Source organism: Saccopteryx bilineata, chromosome 4 (genome assembly GCF_036850765.1).
Source record: "Saccopteryx bilineata isolate mSacBil1 chromosome 4, mSacBil1_pri_phased_curated, whole genome shotgun sequence".
Lineage (NCBI taxonomy): Eukaryota > Metazoa > Chordata > Mammalia > Chiroptera > Emballonuridae > Saccopteryx > Saccopteryx bilineata.
The window spans coordinates 166979314-167004354 of record NC_089493.1 but is presented as its reverse complement, the minus strand read 5'-3'; the positions used below and the strand labels follow the sequence as shown (position 1 = coordinate 167004354).

General features: G+C 42.7%; 1 protein-coding gene across 1 annotated transcript in view; it reads left to right on the top strand.

Moving 5' to 3' along the window:
• LOC136335597 (protein diaphanous homolog 1) overlaps window positions 1–25041 on the top strand; it is a 54572-nt gene that overhangs the window by 27158 nt on the left and 2373 nt on the right. The window contains exons 2-17 of the mRNA XM_066276785.1: window positions 2442–2468; window positions 3671–3826; window positions 8026–8127; window positions 8477–8607; window positions 8805–8891; window positions 9685–9748; window positions 11236–11375; window positions 13135–13243; window positions 13699–13809; window positions 13983–14101; window positions 14742–14858; window positions 16062–16177; window positions 16683–16747; window positions 18160–18339; window positions 19393–20109; window positions 20912–21026. Coding sequence (XP_066132882.1) covers window positions 2442–2468; window positions 3671–3826; window positions 8026–8127; window positions 8477–8607; window positions 8805–8891; window positions 9685–9748; window positions 11236–11375; window positions 13135–13243; window positions 13699–13809; window positions 13983–14101; window positions 14742–14858; window positions 16062–16177; window positions 16683–16747; window positions 18160–18339; window positions 19393–20109; window positions 20912–21026 — 2356 coding nt within the window. The remainder of the gene's footprint in view (window positions 1–2441; window positions 2469–3670; window positions 3827–8025; window positions 8128–8476; window positions 8608–8804; window positions 8892–9684; window positions 9749–11235; window positions 11376–13134; window positions 13244–13698; window positions 13810–13982; window positions 14102–14741; window positions 14859–16061; window positions 16178–16682; window positions 16748–18159; window positions 18340–19392; window positions 20110–20911; window positions 21027–25041) is intronic.

Genomic DNA, 25041 nt, shown 5'->3' with positions numbered 1-25041 from the left:
CAATGCTGAGCAAAGTTTTTTTTGGTTTCAAGTGATTAGTATAAGGTCTACCAGAAAGTTCTGTCCGTTTTTGGAATAAAACAAAATACAAATTTTTCTTACCGTCAGTAAACTTTATTAAATAATATAATTGCCATTATTATTAATGACTTCTTGCCAGCATGAGGGCAATTTGTATATCCCATTTTTGGAAAATGTTTTATCTTTTGATGCGAAAAATTGAACCAGTGCTTGTTTGATATCTTCTTCATTTTTGAATTTTTTGCCCTTCAAAAAATTTTGTAAGGACAAAAACAAGTGATAGTCAGAGGATGCTAAGTCTGGGGAATATGGTGGATGTGACAGACATGCTTCTGTAGCATTTCTTCCTTGTTGAAATTCATAAAAATTACAGGGGCGTAAATGAACTTTATCAGTAGCCATGGGTACACTATTGCTTCACACATAAGACTAACGTGAGTCAACTTTGTTTTAGTTAATTTGCTACGTCAGTATGTATACATTAAGTGATAAAAATAGAGAGGCACACATGCTCCAAATAAACATGTGCTTACTTGTTGAAACTTGTGATATAAACGGACAGAACTTTCCGGTAGACCTTACACTTAGTCAGTGGAAGCTTAACCTCCTCTGGACCATGGAGGGCAAAATTAACTCTGACATGGTGAACATGACCATTGCACAGATTTTTCTTGTCCATAAAAAGATTATTAGGCTCTGGCCAGTTGGCTCAGCGGTAGAGCATCGGCCCAGCGTGTGGAAGTTCTGGGTTTGATTTCCGGCCAGGGCACACAGGAGAAGCGCCCATCTGCTGCTTCTTCACCCTTCCCCCTCTCCTTCTTCTCTCTCTCATTTCTCCTCCCTCAACCAAGGCTCCATTGGAGCAAAGTTGGCCTGGGTGCCAAGGATGGCTCCATGGCCTCCGCCTCAGGTGCTAGAATGGCTCTGGTCACAACGGAGCAAAGGCCCAGATGGGCAGAGCATCACCCCCTGGTGGGCATGCCGGGTGGATCCTGATTGGGTGCATGTGGAAGTCTGTCTGATTGTCTCCCCGCTTCTAACTTCGGAAAAATACAAAAAAAAAAAAAAGGTTAGTAAAATAGCTCTGTGGCAGGGTCAGAAGTTAAGGGAGGTGAGTCAAGAGGTATTAATTAATATTCTTCTAAGGACATTAGCAAAAAGAATATGGCTTAAAAACTAAGTATTAGAACCTAGCCTGTGGATAAAGTGGCACAGTGAATAGTGTCAACTTGGAATGCTTAGGTAGCCGGTTAAAAACCCTGGGCTTGCTCGGTCAAGCCACATGCAATAAGCAATCAATGAACAGCTAAAGTGAAGTAAATATGAGTTACTACTTCTTACTCCACCCCACTTTCTTCTCTCTCTGTAAAATTAATAAATAAAATCTTTTAAAAAAATTTAGGTATTCGGGTGAAGAATTCTTGCTTTCCATTAACTACTCATTCAGACTTTTTGTTCTTAGTAAAGTATAGCATGTATACAGAAGAGAACATAACACATGCAGAATAATTATAAACTGGACACCCATGTAACCGTCATCCATGTCAAGAAATAGAATGTTATAAGCACCCCAGAAGTCCCCTTGTTTCCTTTTGCAGGCACAACTTTTCCACTTAGTTCAAGTAGCCACTGTTTTGACATTTGTGGTAATCATTTCTTCTATAATTTTATATTCTAAATAAGATAATTTAGTTTTACATATTTTTAAACGCCATGTAAATTAAGGAATACATTCATTTTTATGTTTGTGAGTAGCTCTAAGTTTATTCACTTTCTCTCCACTGTACCAATATACCAGTTTATCCATTCCACTCTTGATGACTATTTGGATGGTTCTGTTTTAGATAGTATAGTGTTGCTATGAACACTATTCTTATACATATTCTACTACATATGTATAAGTTTCTATAGGGTAGATATATAAAAATCTGTTGAGGTATAGTATATTAACGTTACTAATAATGCCCATACTGTTCTCCCAAGTGGCCATAGCCATTTACATTGCCATCAACAGTGTTCCAGAGCTTCCGCTGCTCTGCAACCAGACAGACATGAAAATTTTTGCCAATCTTAGTGTGAAATGTTATCTGATTGTGGTTTTAGTTTGTATTTCCTTGTTTACCAATAAAGTTGAGCATATTTCATGGGTTTATTGGGCATTGGATTCAGAGTTCTTTCAGATCTCCATCCTTTTTTTTTAGCCACATGTTGGTGATCTTAAAACTCTTCCTGCCCCTCATTTAAGGGAATGTGCTAAGGAATAGTTTGGCAGAAATCTTTTAGCTTGTGGGAGGTAACTTAGATCCTTTCAACTCATTTTCTCTTCTTTTTTTCTCCAAGCCATCTGGTGTTTGGGAGGTTTCCTGATAGTTCACTGATCTCTCTTCTCTTTCTCCTCCCTTCTTTTTCCTGTTTCCTAGACTCTGAAGCGGCTCATGGCAGATGAGGTAAGGAAATATTGCTGAGCATGTGCATGTTCTAGCTCATTTTCCACACTTTGCTATTTACACATTACTTTAACTTTGATTTTTAATAACTTATAATTGTGGTTTAAGCTCTGTTCTCAGAGCATCCCAAAGCTTTCTCCTAACTCTTGGATCTGTTTGGCCCATTGCATGCATTTCCCTGGCACATTCATTGGCCCCAAGGATAGGTGCTTTCTTTAAACTCCAAGCTGACTTGCCTGACCTGTGGTGGTGCAGTGGATAGAACGTCAACTTGGAATGCTAAGGTCGCCAGTTGGAAATTCTGGGCTTGCCCGGTCAAGGGTCATATGAGAAGCAACTACTACAAGTTGCTTTCCCCGCCCCCCTGCTTCTGTCTCTATCTAAAATCAGTTAACAAAATCTTTAAAAAAAAATAAACTCCAAGCTAACTTGCAGTCTGGATGCCACTCATATCACTTGAAGCTCCATAATGCTTGCCGATATTTACTATGAATTTCAAATAGGCAAAGCTGGTAAGCTGCAGCTTATCAGTGGCTCTTTTTGATTTGAGCATCTATCTCTGCTTGGGGTTTGAGGAATAGTTTATGAGCATTTTGTTGGCAGAGAAATGGTGTATATACCCTTGAAGTACACTGTATTCTTTGCAAAGGCGATTTTGAAGAATATATATTGAACTTTTGCTGCCTACATAAGACAAATGCTAGGACAGGTTCAGAAGAAAGAAAATGGAGTGGTTCCTGGTTTTAAGGCATTTATTCATTTATTTTCTGACATATCTATTGTAATCTATAGTCATATTTACCCCTTGAATGAAGGGATCTTCTGAGAGCCTGGCCAGGTTTATTATGGGATAGTTAGAAGGAAACAAAGGGCATTTTATTGAGATAGCTCAGTACATGAGATGCTTTCAGTGCTCTGCTGCTAGAAATGGCAGGGAAATTCAAGAACAAAGTTTTCTCTTTTTAGAGAGGTTCCAAATCTTAATATTCCAGTCCTTTTGTTTTTGGATAAAGTTGAGAGCTCAGTATCAGTGTCTTAAATTAGATATGAAGAAGACTGTTTTCTTCCTGTCAGAAGGTCTTGAACTGCCCCAAATCAGAGGAAACGTGCATGTGTGAGAGGCTCCAGGGCTGGCTATTTCGTGTGTGGTTTGTTGTGTATATGAAAATGGATCACTGCTAATACTTTTTTCTCTTTCTCAGCTGGAGAGATTTACCAGTATGAGAATTAAGAAGGAGAAAGAAAAATCCAATTCTGCTCATAGAAATTCTTCTGCAGCGTATGGTGATGATCCCACGGCACAGTCATTGCAAGATATTCCAGATGAGCAAGTTTTAGCACTCTTTGAACAGATGCTGGTAAGTTTCCCACCCCAAAATGTTGTTTCTTTCTGAAAATGCATTTGTGGGCATGATGGGTCCTTTTGTGTGCACTGTGCCCCTAACTAGCCCTTAATTATAAAGAACTCCAGGCTTAACAGGGAACTTCTTTTTTTTTCTTTTTCTTTTTCTTTTTTTATGAAGTTAGAAGCAGGGAGGCAGTCAGACTCCCGCATGCGCCCGACCCGGATCCACCTGGCATGCCCATTGGGCAGCGATGCTTTGCCCATCTGGGGCATTGCTTCCCTGCGACTGGAGCCATTCTAGCACCTGAGGCTGAGGCCATGGAGCCTTCATCATCGCCCAGGTCAACTTTGCTCCAGTGGAGCCTTGGCTGCGGGAGGGGAAGAAAGAGACAGAGAGGAAGGAGAGGGAGAGGGGTGGAGAAGCAGATGGGCGCTTCTGTGTGCCCTGACTGGGAATCGAACCCGGCACTTTCACACGCCAGGCCAATGCTCTACTGCTGAGCCAACTGGCCAGAGCCAACAGGGAACTTCTTAATAGCAGTCCCGTTAACAAAGGGACTAAATATACAAGCACCAGTACGTAAGATTGTAATCTGTGAGTTAGGCTTGGAAATGTCTGATCACTGACTACCTTGTTAATGTTCTTCTGCCCAGCAGCACTTTAGCCACAAGGACATGGGGTGCGTGGAGCAACTCATGTGGTAGTGTAGAGATTTGGATTAGCCAGATTAGATAAAGTGTGGAAACATTCACAGTGAACTGTGTACAAAGAAGAAACTGAAGAATGGAAAGGCATCATTTGCTCAAGGTCTTCTATTAAGTGATGTCTGGATAGGGAATTCTGATGCTGTGATCACTAGAAGACCTTTAAAGATTATCGCTGAAGTCATTTGAGCAATGACATATACACAGATGTGGCTTACTTTGCTGTTCTTTTATGATCACTGGGTGAGGGACATTCAGTGAATGCCCATTAGTGATAAGTCTTAGAAAGTTTTGAATACATGCCTATAGGTTTCATAAGACCTGTCTATTGCCTGGATATATGATTTCCAATTCAAGGAGAGACTAGTGCAGGCCTGACTTAATTAAAAGCGTGGCTTAAACTCCTGAATGCAGGACCTGGTCTGTAGTAAACACTCAGCCAGCACTACTGTTACTTTTCACTGAAGCTTTTAGCTTGTCTCTTAGTAATCCAAGTACATCTAGAGTTTAAGAGTGTGATCTATCAAGACAACACCTTGGCCTTGGGTTACGCATTTAGATGGCTTTAGGGCCAGAGAGGTATCATCAAAAAATTAAACGGACTAAATAGAAGATGACAAAAATGAAGACTGTGGTAAAATGAAGAAAGACTTTTGGCATTTTTTTTTTCCCTACAGTGACACAGAGTCAGAGAGAGGGATAGATAGGGACAGACCGACAGGAACGGAGAGAGATGAGAAGCATCAATCACCAGCTTCTCGCTGCGACACCCAGTCCTTCATTGACCACCTCCTCACATGTGCCCCGACTGTGGGGCTACAGCAGACCGAGCAACCCCCTGCTCGAGCCAGCGACCCTGGGTCCAAGCTGGCGAGCCTTTGCTCAAATCAGATGAGCCTGCGCCCAACCCAGCGACCTTGGGGTCTCGAACCGGGGTCCTCCGCATCCCAGTCTGACGCTCCATCCACCACGCCACCACCCGGCCAGGCGACTTTTGGCATTTTTGTTAGTTCCAGTAGATTTTGCAGCACTCCTGTTGGGAATACTACTAGCCCAGTAGTGCCATATATCTCTACTTTGCAAAAGAAGCCAGAAATCTGTAATTTAGAACAGTAATTCTTTAAGAGCATCAAATATAGGCCCTGGCCAGTTGGCTCAGTGGTAGATTGTCTGCCTGGCATGTGGAAGTCCTGAGTTTGATTCTTGATGAGGGCACATAGGAGAGGCAACCATCTGCTTCTCCAACCCTCCCCCTTCTCTCTCTCTCTCTCTCTCTCTTTCTCTCTTTATCTCTCTTTCTTTCTCTGCTACAGCTATGGCTCAAGCCAACTGAGCTTGGCCCCGGGCACTGAGGATGGCTTCATGGCTTCTGCCTCAGGCGCTAAGATGGCTGGGTTGCAAGCAAGGGAGCAGTGGTCCCAGATGGGCAGAACACCGTCCCCTAGTGGGCTTACTGGGTGGATCCTAGTTGGGTGCATGCCAGTCTGTCTCTGCCTCCCCGCCTCTCATATAAAAAAAAAAAAGAATATCAAATATCATACCAATGTTTAGATTTCCCCAGTGAGGTCATTTTTTTTTCTTTTTTTTTTTTTCTTTCTTTTTTTTTTTTTTTTTTTTTCATTTTTCTGAAGCTGGAAACAGGGAGAGACAGTCAGACAGACTCCCGCATGCGCCCAACCGGGATCCACCCGGCACGCCCACCAGGGGCGGTGCTCTGCCCCCCAGGGGGCGATGCTCTGCCCATCCTGGGCGTCGCCATGTTGCGACCAGAGCCACTCTAGCGCCTGAGGCAGAGGCCACAGAGCCATGCCCAGCGCCCGGGCCATCTTTGCTCCAATGGAGCCTTGGCTACGGGAGGGGAAGAGAGAGACAGTGAGGAAAGCGCGGCGGAGGGGTGGAGAAGCAAATGGGCGCTTCTCCTATGTGCCCTGGCCGGGAATTGAACCCGGGTTCTCCGCACGCTAGGCCGACGCTCTAGAGGTCATTTTTTTAAAAAATAATTTTTTTATTCAAATCACAATTTTTTAAAAATTTATTTATTTATTTAATTTTACAGAGACACAGAAAGAGTCAGAGAGAGGGATAGACAGGGACAGACAGGAACGGAGAGAGATGAGAAGCATCAATCATCAGTTTTTCGTTGTGACACCTTAGTTGTTCATTGATTACTTTCTCATATGTGCCTTGACCGTGGAGCTACAGCTGACCAAAGTAACCCCTTGCTCGAGCCAGCGACCCTGGGCTCAAGCTGGTGAGCTTTTTTTTTTTTTTTTTTTCCTCAAACCAGATGAGCCCGTGCCCAAGCTGGAGACCTCGGAGTCTCGAACCTGGGTCCTCTGCATCCCAGTCCGATGCTCTATCCACTGCGCCACCGCCTGGTCAGGCTCAAATCACAGTTTAATACAGAGTCCATTGTACCTAATATTCCCATAAATTTCATTTAATCTGTAAGTTTTCCTATAGAAACAGTTTGACTTGTAGAGTTTCCCACAATCTCAGATTTGATAATTACATTTCTTGATGCTAGAAATTTATATTTTTATTTGAAGTTTCCCAAATTTAAAATGTTGAGCCTAAACAAGCTAAACATAGTTATCTTTGGGTCTTATTCAACCTGAGGGCCAGCAGTTTGCAACTTTTGTGCTCAATTCACCTGTAAAATGAGGGCAAAAGCACCAGGGATTGAGTCAGAAAACATCAAATTATTGTTGCTATTTGGGGGCTGGGTTTCCTACATACACACACACACACACACACACACACGCATACACACTCACACACACACACATGCATACACACTCACACACACACACACACACACTACACCAAGAAGAAATAGATTATACCCATTTTCCCCTATGTTTCCTCATTCAAATACTATTCTGGACTTTTTAAGGTTAGACTTGTGCTCCCTGAGGTGCTGGGCTCAGACACATGGTTATACATGCAATAGGCTCAAGCAGAACTTTTCTCCCAATAACACATTCCAGGTTATATCTGTTGAGGGGCTGTATATCGCAGTGTCCAGTTACGTCTTCATGGGAAAGGAGCTCGTACGGGGACTGAGTTAACCAGGGGTAATGGGTGTTTAGGCCCAGAGTGCTACAGACTTTGCTGGTGTTTGGATAGTGTCAGTCACTCAGTACTACAGTCTGCGGAGATTAGTAAGGTCTATCCTAAGCACAAAAAATAATATGTGTGCTTTTCTTTCAGTCATACAAAACAAAATTTTCATCTATATTGAATCCATTTTTGTTAGGAAAACTGATAAGTGTATATGTATAAAAATGTCTGCAAAGATCTGTACTAAAATGTTAACCAAATATGTCCCTGAGGAATTTTCATTATCTGTAATAGCTTAAATCTCTAAGGATCAGGAAAACTGATTTATTCAGTAAGGATTTAATGTGTTCAACTCTTCACTATGTATACAAAATATTAAACACTGAATACTTGTAAAGAACTCGAGGCAATTTTGTTTTTTCCTTTTTTTCCTTCCTCTGCTAGCTGGATATGAACCTGAATGAGGAGAAACAGCAACCTTTGAGGGAGAAGGACATTATCATCAAGCGCGAGATGGTGTCCCAGTACCTGCACACGTCCAAGGCTGTGAGTTCTGGGGCAGGTACCCGTGGCATGGGAGACTGTGCCCCTATCTTACACGTGTTTGTTTTGCCAATTTCTTAGAGTATTTAATGTCGACATCAGTTCTATTTCACTTTGTTATGTGAGTTTACTCATTTAACACTTTCACTTAAATTATTATTCTCACATACTTTTTGTCTGACTCAGTTTTCATGAAGTGTATATGGGGGATGGGATGGGACATTGTGAGCCTCACATAGTTTGGTGATATGTCTGATGGGTATCTGCCTTGATATTATTTGAACCGTGTTGACTAATAGTCCCGTTTATGACTGGGCCCAGGTTTACTGAGTCTCTCTGTGCTCCTGTCTAGGGCATGAGCCAGAAGGAGAGCTCTCGGTCTGCCATGATGTACATTCAGGAGTTGAGGTCAGGCCTGCGGGATATGGCTCTGCTCAGCTGCCTGGAGTCCCTGCGTGTCTCCCTCAACAACAACCCTGTCAGGTGAGGATTCTGAGGTGGTATCGAGAGGTAGAGCCCAGGGTGAGAGTTCACCGGTGGGGACTGAAGACCCAAGGAGTCAGGGAAATATGAGAATATTCTGGATTGGGAATAAGGAGTTGCCAGGATAAGCTTTGTTTTGTACAGATAAATTTATTGATTTGACTTAATATTGCATTGTCTCTGTCTGTTTCTTACAGCTGGGTGCAAACATTCGGTGCTGAGGGGCTGGCCTCCTTATTAGACATCCTTAAACGACTCCACGATGAGAAAGAGGAGACTCCTGGGTAATGACTTGTGAGGAATTGGCTTTAAAGGAGAAAATAGCAGTTAAATGTAAAGTTGTGGACTAGGGGAATATGCTGTTAGCTGAGAATGTGTTTATTGTGTGGGTGACTAGAGGATGGATGATGAACGATCTAGGAAAGGGAGGAAGAACTTAAACTTCATGGTGAATAACACAGGATATATATACCACATAGGAGTATGAGTCTCCCAGCATATCTAATCGGAAATAGGGTCTAATTTAGTCCAGAGCTCTCCTGTGATCTGATCCAGGTCATATCCTATTTGAAAGTCTTATAGCACACTTCATCAGTTTGGAACTAGCTTTATGACAGTCTCCAGGGTTAGAGTAATTTTGGGGATACTTGGACTATCAGCTCCCTTGAAGCCAGCCTGACCCAAAGCAATTGCTTTACTTTGTGGAATCTTTCCAGAACAAAACACAGGGCCTGTACCTCCTGAGTGGACAGACTTCCAGCCTTTGAAGTAGCGAGGCAAGCAGTAAGAGCTGGAATGTTATCCTGATAGAATTTAGCACTTAGGAGCCTAGAGGGAATTAATGGGAAGATTTTAATGCAATACTAAATCTTGGGTTTTGAGAGGATTAACCAAAAGTCTTTGATGGTGGGGATCCTTCAGCTACCTGTTTTTGCCAGTGTTTCAGGCAAAGTGCTATGGGCTAGAATGTATTCACCTAGTTGGGGATGTTTCTGAGACCCTTGTTTGCAAGACTGAAAAGTCAGATGGGAGAAAGGTATAGAATAAAGGGACTTCAGTGATTATGTCTTCATGCAGGAGCTACGACAGCCGTAACAAGCATGAGATCATTCGCTGCTTGAAAGCTTTTATGAACAACAAGGTGAGATTTTTCCCATTTTCATTCCAACCCCATCCTGACCCCTATTCTCTTTCTTCTATTGACAAACTCCAAAAAGGACCTAGGAATATGAGGTTCAAGCTTCTTGCTTTCCCTTTTAGTATTCTAACTTTTTGATTGCCACATATACATGCTTCTATGGCTCATTTTTCTCCAGTTCTAATGTCTGTTTTCAGAGAACAGACTCAATTTTCTTTCTCCTTTTCTAGTTTCATTTGCTATTTTTTTTTTTTTTTTTTTTTTTTTTTTATTTTTCTGAAGCTGGAAACGGGGAGAGACAGTCAGACAGACTCCCGCATGCACCCGACCGGGATCCACCCGGGGGCAATGCTCTGCCCCTCTGGGGCGTCGCTCCGTTGCGACCCCCAGGGGGCAATGCTCTGCCCCTCTGGGGCGTCGCTCCGTTGTGACCAGAGCCACTCTAGTGCCTGGGGCAGAGGCCAAGGAGCCATCCCCAGCGCCCGGGCCATTTTTGCTCCAATGGAGCCTCGGCTGCGGGAGGGGAAGAGAGAGACAGAGAGGAAGGAGAGGGGGAGGGGTGGAGAAGCAGATGGGCACCTCTCCTGTGTGCCCTGGCCGGGAATCGAACCCGGGACCTCTGCACGCCAGGCCAACGCTCTACCACTGAGCCAACCGGCCAGGGCCTCATTTGCTAATTTTTGAATTTCCTGATTTGTAGTTATTGTTTTTGAAAGGTTTATGTTTAGTTTTTTTCACAGACTATTCCTACCATAGAACCTTTTTTTTTTTTTAACCCAGGGAGCAAATCTATATTTCTCTCACTGTTTAATTTTGTTGTAATGAACTTACTCCATTGGGTCAGTTGGGCATTAAAAAGAAACAAGAATCCAAGATTTTTGATGTTATGTGTCAGAGAAAATTATTTTGCTATGCTCATTTCTGTTTAGCTCTACTGGGAAAAGTATCCTACCCCTATATTAGTTTGCTAGGGCTACTGTGTACTACAAATTGGGTGTCTTAAACAACAGAATTTACTGTCTCACAGTTTTGAAGGCTATTAAGTCTAAGATCAAGACGTCAGCAGGGTTGGTTCCTTCTGAAGGCTGTGAGGGCGAGTGTGTTCCAGGCCTCTCTCCTGGCTTCCGGTGGCTTGCTGGCAATCTTTGGCCTTCCTTGACTTGTAGATGCATCACCCCTCTCTCCGCCTTCGTGTTCACATGGCATCCTCCCTGTGTGCATGTCTGTGTCCACATTTCCCTTCTTTATAAGGACAGTAGTCATTGGATTATGGCCCACTCTACTCTAATATCACTTTGTTGTAATAACTAATTACATTTGCCAGTGAACCTATGTTCAAATAAAGTCACATTCTGAGGTGCTAGGAGTTAAAACTTCAGTGTGTGAATTTTGGGAGGAAATATCACCATTCAACCCATAATGACTCCTAAACTTGTCCTGGGTTAGATGCTCTCATGTTTAAACCTCCCTTCTCTGTTCTTGTCCTACAGTTTGGAATCAAGACCATGCTTGACACAGAGGAAGGAATTCTGCTGCTGGTCAGAGCCATGGACCCTGCCGTCCCCAACATGATGATTGATGCAGCTAAGCTGCTTTCTGCCCTTTGTATCTTACCACAGCCAGAGGACATGTATGTGACTGGAATTATTCTCTTCTCCATTCTTCTCTTACTATCTTCCATAGTCTAGAGGAAAATTGAGTTGCCTAGGTGGCCTCTTGGTCTTAAGTACAGAGTAAGACTATTTCTTCCCAGATGTGACCACCATGAATCTTAGTATTTAAGAAAGATTGTTAGGTGATGGGGGCTCTCAGGAGTGTACCACTGATTCTTAGAGGTATAGTTGGATAGCTCCGAGACCTCCATTAGGACAAGGGTTTATTTTCCCATTTCAAAAAATTTAGAAGCAACACAACATTATTTTTAAAATGCAAATAATTCAAAAGTATATGAAGTAAAATTTAACAGCCTCATGCCTTTGGCAAATCCTGTTGTGGAGAGATAACCACTGTTAATGACTTCATACAGTCTCATAGATCTGTTTCTAGCACAAATATATTGCATTTCCTATTTCTAGCACAAATATATTGCATTTCCTAGATTCTAAGATATGTCACTCCAAAAGATGATATTCTAGAACTAAGGAAAGATGGTATATGCCTAAAAAATCAATCACTTGTTTAGGATAGATTTTTTATTTTTTGGAGGGGTTAACAAAAGCTAAATCATACCATTTATTCTTTTCTGCTTTTTAAAAATTTAACATTAGGTCTTAGACATCCTTTTATGTCAACATTTATACATATCTTGAGTGGCTATTCAGCATTTCATACTCTGTGTGTCCCATAACTTATTTAACAATTCTCCCATTGCTAGACTTTCAGGTAGAGCTTTTTTCTTTTGAGCATATCTGCTCTTGCTCTAGGTGATAAGAATTTTTACTGTTACAGAGATGCCACAGTGAACATCCTTGTGCATATATTCTTTTATATTTATGCATTTATGTTCACTAGATTTCTAGAAGTATGCCAAATGGTATGTGTATTCAGAATTGGTAATATTAAATGCCCCTCCAATAGTTGTACCAATTTATGTATTGGGTTTTTTTAAGTTGTTTCATACTACTTTATTTAGGGGGTTCCATTTTCACTCCTCAATAGATTTAATGTATTTCTCTCATGCTTCTTCACACATTAGTTCATCTAGTTCTGAAGGGTCACTCAGTGTCATCTTTGTCAGCCAGCCATCTTCATGACAAGATTTGTTGACAAGTCCTGGGTTTTCTGCAAGAGTTTCATTCGTCTTTGTTACATCTCCCAGTAGAGGAGAACAGAGCTACTAGTAGCTTTCAGACTTTCCAAAGCACCAAACTCATCTTGTTTGTTCAGTTTTGTCCCAATTTCAGGCAGACGACAGTAAATAACAGCTCCCAAAGCTTCCTGTGCAAAATTGCTGATTCCCACTATTCTACACAATTCCTTTTTCTGTTGTTATCCACTTATGTTTCTCTGTGAATTTACCCACTGAGAGCAGGTTAGGGCTGGTGTGCAGTGTTTGGATGGTGCCTGCCCTCAAGCCACACAACTCCTTGGCCACCCCGGCCAGTGAGCAAAGTTGTACCAATTTATACTTTATAGAACAAGGGTCTTAATTTGGTACTATAGATAGTATAAGGATGGGTTTCAAGGCACATTTTTCTGAAGAGATGATCTTTAGCTTTCAGCACATTGTGGCCCCTGTTCTAGATGATGAGAGGAATAATGTGAGAAATCCAGAACACTAATGATGTTCTATTTCCTAACTGATCGGCATCCCTGTGTAATCTACCTGCTATGTACATCTGTGTCAGAGCACCTGGGCAGTTCTCTCCCGTTTCTTTTCTCCTGGGCAGGAATGAGAGAGTTTTGGAGGCAATGACAGAAAGAGCTGAGATGGATGAAATGGAACGTTTCCAACCACTGTTGGATGGATTAAAAAGTGGGACTTCCATTGCACTCAAGGCATGTATATCCCCTGAACCTGGACCCCAGAGTCGAATTCAACATGGAAAGACTTAAATTCATTTGACCTTTTAATAGAGCATAGGGAATGCTTCCCAACTATATATTTTATATTGTAGAATTTATCAGGAGGAGAAAGTGGTTATCCTCTCCAAGAAGGCAAAGAAAGAACTGTTCTTCATTATGAGATGAGAAAAAGGCATGATATCTCTTTATGAGTTAGGAAAACGAAAGTCTAGAACAAAGCATACTATCAAATCCTTGAACTTGTTCAGATCACTGAGCTCTCCAATCTGCATAAACCAGGTCTTATTGCTCGAGCAGGAAGTCCTTCTTATAGTCTTGTAGTGCATTTCCTAGGTTGTATTTGGGGTCGTCAGAATGCATGGAAAGAGAAAGGAATCTTGATATCCAGGAGTTAAGTGAAATAACTGCTTACTTTTTTTTTATTTTAGGTGGGATGCCTACAACTGATCAATGCTCTCATCACACCAGCTGAAGAACTTGACTTCCGAGTTCATATCCGAAGTGAACTGATGCGCTTGGGGCTGCATCAGGTGTTGCAGGTGAGATGTAGCCCTTTATCGAAAAGTCTGGGCTGATTCCTTCCTCCCCTTATAGCCCAGTCATCCCAGGGATACCTGTGGTTTTCAATTTAAAAACCAGATTGTAAAGCTTGGATTTCTAGCCAGCATAAGACACTTCTGGGTTCCCTGACTTTTGTTATTGTCATGGATAGGAACTTCGGGAGATTGACAATGACGATATGAGAGTGCAGCTAAATGTGTTTGATGAGCAAGGGGATGAAGATTCCTTTGACTTGAAGGGACGGCTGGATGACATTCGAATGGAGATGGAATATCCTTTCACTGACTGGGTCCAAGACAGAAGGCATTCAGTGGTAGCTCCCTTCATGGAATGGTGTAGGGGTGATGACATTGGCCTGTGTGTCTTCTTGGTAGATAGGACAGGTGTCTGTTGATTGCTGTTAGATTATTTACCTCACCTTGGACCAGGGGAGTTGAGAAAGGTGATCTGAGAGTTGTTTAGCATGGAAACAGCCCTCACAATTAGTATAGACCTCCTAGAACACGATCGTTTAGCTTACTAAGATGTAGAGTTGGTTTTTAGAGATCACACACAAGTCAGGGAGTGGGTTATAATTTGCTGGCTTGTGTGTATTCCTAAGACTGATACACAGAGGAATTTGGTTTCCTATTGACATTTGCCATAGTGACTGAGGCAGTTATCTTTTAATTTCTGTCTACTAATTGATCTTCAAGCCAAATACTAGCAATCCTCTGTCTCTGTATAGTACCACCAACTCACTAGTCCCTTTGCTAAAAGAGGTTTATAGAGCTTAAAGGTTTGGGCAATATTTACAGGAAGAACAGCTTTTAGAATAGAAGAATATCTTGCTTCTTTTCCCAAGAGTTGGGCAAGCCACCTGTCACGGCATCTAAATATGTGCTTTCCTTAGCTTCTTCCCCTTTTCCACTGACTTCAGTGAAGTCTTCCAGATTCTCCTAAACACAGTGAAGGACTCAAAGGCAGAGCCACACTTCCTGTCCATTCTGCAGCACCTGCTCTTGGTCCGAAATGACTATGATGCCAGGTAAGACCGTTTACCTATGGTAAGTTTTGAATTTCAGCCTAAGTGGAAAGAGCAAAATCCTTAAGTTCAAAGATTGTCTGTAGCCCTGGCCAGTTGGCTCAGTGGTAGAGCGTCGGCCTGGCGTGCAGGAGTCCTGGGTTCGATTCCTGGCCAGGGCACACAGGAGAAGCACCTGTCTGCTTCTCCACCCCTCCTCCTCTCCTTCCTCTCTGTCTCTTTCTTCCCCTCCCGCAGCCAAGGCTCCATTGGAGCAAAGTTGGCCCGGACGCTGGGGATGGCTCTGTGGCCTCTGCCTCAGGCGCTAGAATGGTTCTGGTTGCAACAGAGCATCGCCCCCTGGTGGGCGTGCCAGGTGGATCCCGGTCAGGTGCATGCGGGAGTCTGTCTGACTGCCTCCTCGTTTCCAACTTCAGAAAAACAAACAAACAAAAAAAGATTATCTGTAAAGGGGGAAAGAACAGGCACAGATTAGGTTTCATTTTTAGTTATAGTTTTAAAGGGAGTTGTCAGGGGTCCCTTTGATCCATCTGAAAGACTTCACTGTAGAGAAGGTCAGTGTATAAGTGAAATGACCTTCCTTTTTTGGAGGGAGATGGTAGGGTGGAATGTAGATGATAAAAAAGGGAGGTAAATTTAAAGTTCTTTCAGGTTTCCTGAAAGTAGAAGTTTGGCAATAGTACCATCCATCACAGGAAGGGCCAAGCCTGAGATTTTAGATGGGAAGGGATTGACACTAGGAGGCAGATGGCAAGAAATTTTAATTATCTGAAGTAGATGAGGTAGCTGATGTGGAAGAGGGGTTTCTTAGCATGGCAGTGATACTTCTGTTAATTTTATTGAAAGATCTTTTCAGCCTGACCTGTGGAGGCACAGTGGATGAAGTGTTGACCTGGAATGCTGAGGTCGCTGGTTCAAAACCCTGGGCTTGCCTGGTCAAGGCACATATAGGAGTAGATGTTCCTGCTCCTCCCCCCTTCTCTCCCTTCTCTCTCTCTCTCTCTCTCTCTCTCTCTCTCTCTCTCTCCTCTCTAAAATGAATAAATAAATAAATTTTTTAAAAAAAGAAGTTTTTTTCCAGAACACTTATCCTCAGGTTTGTCTGTTGTCAGAGCGGTTGTTTTTTTCTTTTTCTTGATCCTTAATACTTCTCTGAAAATTATATTGTGGCTTTCTTTTGGCAACTTTGTTTTATTTCTCCCATAGACCTCAGTACTACAGGTTGATTGAAGAATGTATTTCTCAGATAGTTTTGCACAAGAATGGGGCTGACCCTGACTTTAAGTGCCGGCACCTCCAGGTTGATATCGAGGGATTGATTGGTAAGTGTATTTATCTGTCTGGTTCTTTAAAATATTGTTTCTGCCTTTATTTTGCATCTTTCAGTGAAAGTCTCAGGATATCTTTCTGGTCTCTGGGGTATTTCCATTTTGGCTCTTTCTTAGGTGTTAACCAACATCTATGTTAAGAGTATATAGGCCTTTAGTTTATTTATACATAATTCTAAAAAATCTAACTCCTCACACACTGCCCACCTTTTGAAGGAACTTCAGATCTAAGCTAGGACTCTTGCTGGTTTCAGTGATTCATAAATATGACTTGTAGGCATTCTCCATGCCATCCAGCATGGTGGCCTTAACCAGCACTCAGAAATTTAATGTTGAACTTAACTGAAAGTTCCATTTCTTTATCTAGTGCAAAATATTAAGAAGGGCAATAAAAATAACAAAAGGACCAAGACTGCACTGTGGTTATATTTAAGGGCTTGGGTAGTGAGAGGGAAAGCAAGAATTGAGAGCTTTACTTCCTGACTCCTCTACCTTTCAGATCAAATGATTGATAAAACAAAGGTTGAGAAATCTGAAGCCAAAGCTATAGAGCTGGAAAAGAAGGTATGTGTGAAAAAATAAATGGGGGTATGTCTTTATTTGTCTTAATAAGGATTATGACTTTTCTGAGAAACATACCTGAGACATTTTGTAAGCATATGGCACACAGTAGCAGTTTTGAGGGGAAACTCTCTGGTGTAGGTTACCCATTGGAAAAAGTGATATGAACGTGATCATAAGGAGCCAGTTAGCAGGGAGTTTTTGGACCCTTGGAGAGGACAGGAAAGACAGATTACACTCATAGAATACCAAAAGCAGGCTTATCCCCAGAACAATAGGAACTGCAATATGTTTGAATTCTCTTTCTCTTCAATTGTTAAAGACTCCTTTGTGGTTGATAGGTTGTGCAGCTAGAGCAGGAGTCTGGAACCTTTTTGGCTGAGAGAGCCATGAACGCCACACAGTTTAAATGTAATTCCGTGAGAGCCATACAGTGACCCATGTATGTTATGCATTATCCAATAAAAATTTGGTGTTGTCCTGGAGGACAGCTCTGATTGGCTCCAGCCATCCGCAACCATGAACATGAGCGGTAGGAAATGAATGGATTGTAATACATGAGAATGTTTTATATTTTTAACGTTATTATTATTTTTGTTTGTTTGGGGTTTTTTTTTGTTTTTTGGGTTTTTTTGTATTTTTCTGAAGCTGGAAACGGAGAGAGACAGTCAGACTCCTGCATGCGCCCAACCGGGATCCACCCGGCACGCCCATCAGGGGGCGACGCTCTGCCCACCAGGGGGCGATGCTCTGCCCCTCTGGGGCATCGCTCTTTTGCGACCAGAGCCACTCTAGCGCCTGGGGCAGAGGCCAAGGAGCCATCCCCAGTGCCCAGGCCATCTTTGCTCCATTGGAGTCTCGCTGCGGGAGGGGAAGAGAGAGACAGAGAGGAAGGAGAGGGAGAGGGGTGGAGAAGCAGATGGGCGCTTCTCCTGTGTGCCCTGGCCAGGAATTGAACCTGGGACTTCTGCACGCCAGGCCGACGCTCTACCACTGAGCCAACCGGCTATGGCCATTATTTTTTTATTATTATTAAAGATTTGTCTGTGAGCCAGATGCAGCCATCAAAAGAGCCACATCTGGCTCGCGAGCCATAGGTTCCCGACCACTGAGCTAGAGACTAACTAGAATTAGACATCATAGCTGTCCTGGTTAAATGCCTTTAAAATCTTTGAGTTGTTTTTTTATTTTATTTAATTATAACTCCAAAAATTGATAAACTATGGAAATGCTTCCTAGTTCCCCCCTACTTTAACCTTGATTTTCAGATCAAAATCATGGTGTTCTTACTTCCCAGGCATTTCCTGGCTCTATGGTCTCTATAGGACAAAGACTGGCACTAAACAGTAAACATGTGGAGGAACGCTGTGCTTCTTGCTGAGATAGCTTATGAGCCTGACCCCTTTCTCCTTTAGCTGGACGTAGAGCTAACAGCCCGGCATGAGCTACAGGTGGAAATGAAAAAGATGGAGAGTGACTTCGAGCAGAAGCTCCAGGGCCTTCAGGGAGAAAAGGACACGTTGGATTCAGAAAAGCAACAGATAGCCACAGAGAAACAGGATCTGGAGGCAGAGGTGTCTCAGCTCACAGGAGAGGTAACGTCTGAGCGGGGAAGGCAGAGTGACCCGTAACCGCCACCAGCATCCTCAGGGTGAGACAGTCTTAAGCAGGAGTCGTACTACTTACTACCAGGGAGGGTTCAGCTACTAATAGGTAATCTAGTTAGATAGTGCATATTTAAAAAATCTTTTACTGTTGTTTTGTTTTGGAGGTAAGTAACATATAAGATAGTAAAATTGAAAAATGCAGAACAACATCAAGAATAAAATAAGTCACAATATTACCCAGAAATAAAGATAATACTCTTCTAATAAATCTAGGAGTAGAAACTAAATAAATTTTCCTCAAATTCACTTATTTTTTTCTATTGTCATCTCTGGACAGATTTATCCTTACACACTCTCTCTGCAGTTAAAAATATTTGAATTATTTGTGATATCTGATTACTTGATCCACTTACATGGCTATAATTACCTGTATAGTACATGTGTTAATTGTGTAACTTGAATATTTGATTTACTTGATCTTTGCATTTTCTAATCAAAGAGAGAGTTTAACATAGAGGTTTAGTTTTTGGGGTTTTTTTTGTGACAGAGACAGAGAGGGATAGACAGGGACAGACAGACAGGAAGGGAGAGAGATGAGAAGCATCAATTCTTCGTTGCAGCCCCTTAGTTGTTCATTGATTGCTTTCTCATATGTGCCTTGACCGGGGGGCTATAGCAGACCGAGTGACCCCTTGCTCAAGCCAGCGACCTTGGGCTTCAAGCCAGTGACCTTGAGGTCTTGAACCTGGGTCTTCCGCGTCCCAGTCCTACGCTCTATCCACTGTGCCACCAGCTGGTCAGGCTGAAATTGCCTTTTTAATGCAAAGCATGCTGAACTAAGAACATCAAGACTTGAACTTGAATTTCGCCTTATCACCTACTAGCTATGTGACTTTAGGCGAATCATTTCATGTCTGACTCCTTTTACACCCTTCATTTATAAAATACGAAGTTGGGATTAAGTCATTTCTTAGGTTCTTTCAAGCCCCAGTTGTCTCTAAGGTGGAGTGAGAAGTAAACTCTCATTGGTTGTTTTTGTAGGTTGCCAGGCTGTCCAAGGAACTGGAAGATGCCAAGAAAGAAATGGCTTCTCTCTCTGCTGCAGTTACTGCAGCAGCCCCTCCCAGCAGTGCTCCTGTTCCCCCTGCCCCTCCTTTACCTGGTGACTCTGGCACTGTTATTCCACCTCTTCCTGGGGGTGGGACCATTCCTCCACCACCTCCCCCTTTGCCTGGGGGTGCTGCCATCCCCTCACCCCCTCCATTGCCTGGGGGTACTGCCATCCCCCCACCCCCTCCATTACCTGGGGGTGCTGCCATCCCCCCACCCCCTCCATTGCCTGGGGGTGCTGCCATCCCCCCACCCCCTCCATTGCCTGGGGGTGCTGCCATCCCCCCACCCCCTCCATTACCTGGGGGTTCTGCCATCCCCCCACCTCCCCCTTTGCCTGGGGCTGCTGCCATCCCCCCACCCCCTCCTTTGCCTGGGGGTGCTGCCATCCCCCCACCCCCTCCTCCCTTGCCTGGAGGACCAGGAATAATGCCTCCCCCTCCCCCTCTTCCTGGTGGTTCTGGAATCCCCCCACCCCCTCCATTTCCTGGAGGTCCTGGCATTCCTCCACCTCCACCGGGAATGGGTATGCCTCCACCTCCCCCTTTTGGATTTGGAGTTCCTGCAGCCCCAGTTCTGCCATATGGATTAACCCCAAAAAAGCTTTATAAGCCAGAGGTGCAGCTCCGGAGGCCAAACTGGTCCAAGGTGAGAATTTCTGTTCATTTCTTCATCAGTACCTCTTCAGAAATATTTCCCTTTCTTGTGGCTCACATCTATCTGTCTCCAGGTGCCACTCATGCACGCATATTCAGCAGACAGGCATCTCCTGTCTGCTAGATATCACTTTGGAGAGTGTTTTGAGTTCCAACTCTGCCACAAAACCTAAACTTAAGGTAGTACTTTTGGCTTTTGAGGATATGAGTGTCAGGGTAAAACACAGTTTGATAATAGTCATTTTACCAGTCTGCAAGGTATTGATAATTTTGCTGATCTCAAGTCATGGATTTACGAATACACTGCCCACCACCTCCCACCTCCTCCCTCCGGTAAGTGAGTTATACAGGACATGTTTGCAGGGCACAGTATTGTTTCCATTCCATGTTTGAGACCCCTGTGATTCTACATCAGCTTTGGTTCCAGAAACCAATTTAAAATAGAGTTCAGGGATTATAAAATGAACAAATTTGGCATAGTTAGCCAAATTGATGGGAAAATATGTAATGTAGAACAAGGGAAGATGTGAAATAAAGCCTAATGTTTTTAAAATGAGTGGATTTGAGGTCAAAAGGAGGATACATAGCATACTTGAATAATCATCAGCAAACTGGAAACATCATCTCCCGATTTTATCATGAGGAGCACAGCTGTACCTGAATCTTAGGTCATTCTGATTCTGCTGTGATGGTGCCTGTAACCAGCCAGCCACCTCTTGGATCTTAACCGTTTTCTAGGATGGAAAGTACAGAGCTCAGCTTAGTAACTCTTAACACTCTGCCTGCACTCACAGTTTGTCGCTGAGGACCTTTCCCAGGACTGCTTCTGGACAAAGGTGAAGGAAGACCGCTTTGAGAACAATGAACTTTTCGCCAAACTCACCCATGCCTTCTCGGCCCAGACCAAGAGTGAGTTCCTTCCTCTTCCGTGCAAAGGGCCAGTGTGGGACTTGAGACTATCCTTTCAGCAGGTTTCCCATTCCTTTCCCTTCCCGGTGAGGGTTGAAGAGAGATGGGGTTTCAGTTTGGAAGAAAATAGGATGTTGATATTCTGGGAATGCTGGGTTGGGGAAAGACAGCTGTTGCATGTAGGTTGGTATCCCCCTTCCCCCAGGATTTTTGCATGTAGATATGTTATGTCATTATAACATATGGGGATATGAGATTAAGGTGACAGAGCTCAGTCTGGGCCCATTTTGATGATGCTCTTGAACTGATTCAGGCACTGCCTTTAAGGTGCTATCTCCAGACGCACATGCATAATTGATCAGGCTAAGGCAGAGTCTTTAATAGGTTAGGTGGTTGAGCAAATAGCTATCTACAGTAACAAGAAACCATATGTGATTCCTTTTCTTCTGTTTCTTTCCAATATCTGATGCTTTCTCCTTCCTGGTCCTTTGCACCTGCAGCATCAAAAGGTAAGAATATAAAAGAGCCTTTCAGTTGGGTCTCTTGAATACTAGAGGAAAATTGAAACAGTTGTAAGGGAATTTCTCTTTAGAAAACTGAGACTAGAGATCAAGGGGTTGATATCTGTTTTGCCTTTTTTTTTTTTTTTTTTTAAGTGTACAGGACAACCAGCAGCTGTGATGTTAACTGATAGGAAAGAAAACTAAGTTTAAGTTGAAGCTACCATAACTTATTCTGTCTTTGGAAGGTGAAGGACAAATTAAGTAATAATACCCTTATCTTACATTTGTCTGTTTTACAATTTTCAAAGTACTTATACATAACTTGACCGTATTTAGCCCACAAAGCAGTTTATGAGACAGGAAGGACACATGTTATCTCTACTCTGTAGAATACATGCATTGAATAGTTAGGTAGCTTGCTCAAGGTTATATGAACAGGTCCAGGAGTCTTGACTTTTAGTTTTTTGTTTTTTTTTTAATATAAATTCTGGTCCGTTTTCCCCATAAATTCTTGCTTTTCCTCACCTTCATCTTATTGCCTTTATTTTAGAATTGCTGGTCTTCTTTGCTCACTTTCTAATTCTTGTGGTCTGTGTGCTCCCTCAGTAGGCCTCATGATAATTTTATATTTCCATCTTCTAGCTTTTTTTTTTTTTTTTTTTTTTACAGAGACAGAGAGAAAGTCAGAGAGAGAGAGAGAGAGAGAGAGATAGGGACAGATAGACAGGAACACAGAGAGATGAGAAGCATCAATTCATTAGTTTTTTGTTGCAACACCTTAGTTGTTCATTGATTGCTTTCTCATATGTGCCTTGACTGTGAGGCTATAGCAGACCGAGTAATCCCTTGCTCGAGCCAGTGAGCTTGGGTCCAAGCTGGTGAGCTTTGCTCAAACCAGATGAGCCTGTGCTCAAGCTGGCAACCTCAGGGTCTCGAACCTGGGTCCTCCACATCCCAGTCTGATGCTCTATCCACTGCACCACTGCCTGGTCAGGCATCTTCTAGCTTTTTTATTTAGAGGTTTATCATGACGATAGTGATAAAATGCTCCGACTTCAGAGCATTTTCCCCCACCCAGTAAATAAATGTTTTTAAAGACAATTATTGTCTTTTTCCTTAGGTGGTCTAATGAAAACAGGCTACACTCTGTCCTAATAAGGAGCCTAACAGATTGCTGTATGCTTTGGTGGCCCTTAGTTGCAAGTGGGTATCTAAGAGTGTGAGATCACAGTGCTTAGGCCTGTCTTGTTGCCCAAGCTTTCAGGGCAAAGTGGCCTTTTTCTCTAAGAGAACCTTCCGAATGAAAGCCAGCTCAGGGACTTACTTCCACTCTCTTAGTTTAAAATCCTGCAATAATGATTGTTTATGCCACTGTAGTACATCAACAAAGACTAGTTGACCGTGAATATCAAAATCAGATGATTTGCTAATTTTCTTTTTAATTTTTTTTAACTGATTGATTTTAGAGACAGAGGAAGGGGGAGAGAGAGAGAGAGAAACATCAATGTGTTATTTTGCTTATTTATGCATTCATTGATTGATTCTTGTATGTGCCTTGCCAAGGATTGAACCGACAACCTTGGCATATTTGGACAGGTCTAACCAACTGAGCTCCCTGGCCAGGGCTGATGTGCCTATTTTTAAGTTCAGAGACTCTATCCCTGTGTTGGCCTCTGGCATAAGTTCCTTTCTTGTGGCTGGGCTCATAGTGCCACTGTAAATGTGCACTGCCTGGGCCCCTTCCCTCCCCATCCTTTTATCCTTAACAGGTGTATTTCCATTGATTGTAGTGGGGTTTTCTGCAGTTTACTGGTTTTCCTTGGCATTGTGTTCCCACTGTGAATCGTATATAGTATTTTTAAACACCCAACCTAGACCTTATCTCATCTTTTGTTATTTTCAACAGTGTACTGATATTTGTTAATGCTCTTTCAGCTCAGCTTTGGTCCTGGGAACTACTTTCCGGTCATTGAAGGCTCTAACTTTCTAACAGCTTTGGCTTTTTGTCCCCCTTACATTATTATTAGAAATCTCTATCTTAATCTGAAAAGAGTAAATGTGAATTTGTCACTTAGTTTAGTGGCAGTATTGATTTTCATGTGGTAATAATCATCACCAGATTGCTGCTGTTTTTTATGAAGGAAATTTCAAACTAGTCTTTGTTTTATTCTAGTCTTTAAATATCTTTACTTCTAGTTAGGCTTTTCAGGTGTTAAATTGGCACAGTCTTAATTGTCCCTTCTTTTCATTAGGCAGCACTGGAGAAGGGGCTCTTGAACATTATTAAATCATGAGCAGTTTTCCAGACATGCTAACTCTTAGTCATTTTAAGAAATTCCCAGAAGAGAATTTTTCTTGTCAACTATAGTCTTAAATACTTACCTGTTTATTCAACTCTAACAGTCATCTGTAACGCTCCAATGCAACAAAGCCTTCCTTTTCTTGTCAGCCGTGCTACGTCTGTGTTTTTAGTCATTTTCTCCAAGCAACAGACACTTCTCGCTTTAAAAAATTATATATTTTTTGCCCTGACCAGATAGCTCGGTTGGTTAGAGCATCATCTCAAAGTGCAGAGGTTGCTGGTTCAGTCCCCGGTCAGGGCACATACAGGAGCAGATCGATGTTCTTGCCTCTCTCTCTTCCTTCCTTCTCCTCTCGCTAAAATCAACTTTAAAAAAAAATTACTTCTTCTTGGTATATTCAGTGTTTTACTGACTTCTGTGTTGTCTGATTTATCTTTTTCTTCTACATGTTCTCATTTTCTTTCTCTTTGAGTTACTCTGTAAATCTGGTGATCCAAGCAGTATTTGAAGGTGCTTGTTTAAGGTGTATTTCATGGGGACAAATAGTTGCTTTGATATTGTATGCATGGGCCTCAGGTGGCAGGTGGAAGGGCTGCATGTGGCCCCAGTGCCGTGTGTAACCGCCACTGTGATGGGGTCACTGACTTGCCCTGTTGTTCCTCCTGCAGTTTTGGGCCTCCCTCCCTCGGTGCTCAGGCAGGCACCCAAATGGCCCCTTCCTCACAACATGTCCAAAAAAGAACACTTTAGTAAAAAAAGACTTTTGGCTTTTTAGAGTTTAGGTTTTCATCAGGTAAGGAACTTCCAAGTTTTAGAAACTTCCGAGGGAGCACACAGAGGACCCAGCTCTCATCAGTATGAAAGCAAGTTTTACTGTGCTTCTGTTGTTTTAAACAGGTCTGGGATAACATTACAGAACGCTCCTCCTTCATTTTCTTCTAAGTTGGTAACCGGTTTCAGTTACCAAGTTTCTCATTCACAGTGTTAATATTATGATATAATTAAGTAGAGAAAGACTCATTACGACTTAATAAATATTCCATGAATTGAAGAAGTAGAGACATGGGTTAAAGATGTTTTCAAGGCCATATAGTACGTGGCAGAGCCAGGGCTCCCACCGCAGATGGATTCCCAAATCCTCACACTAGCCCCTGCTCCCCAGAGCGTGCGTCTGCCCCCGGAGCTTCTGAAAGCTCCATGCAGACAAAC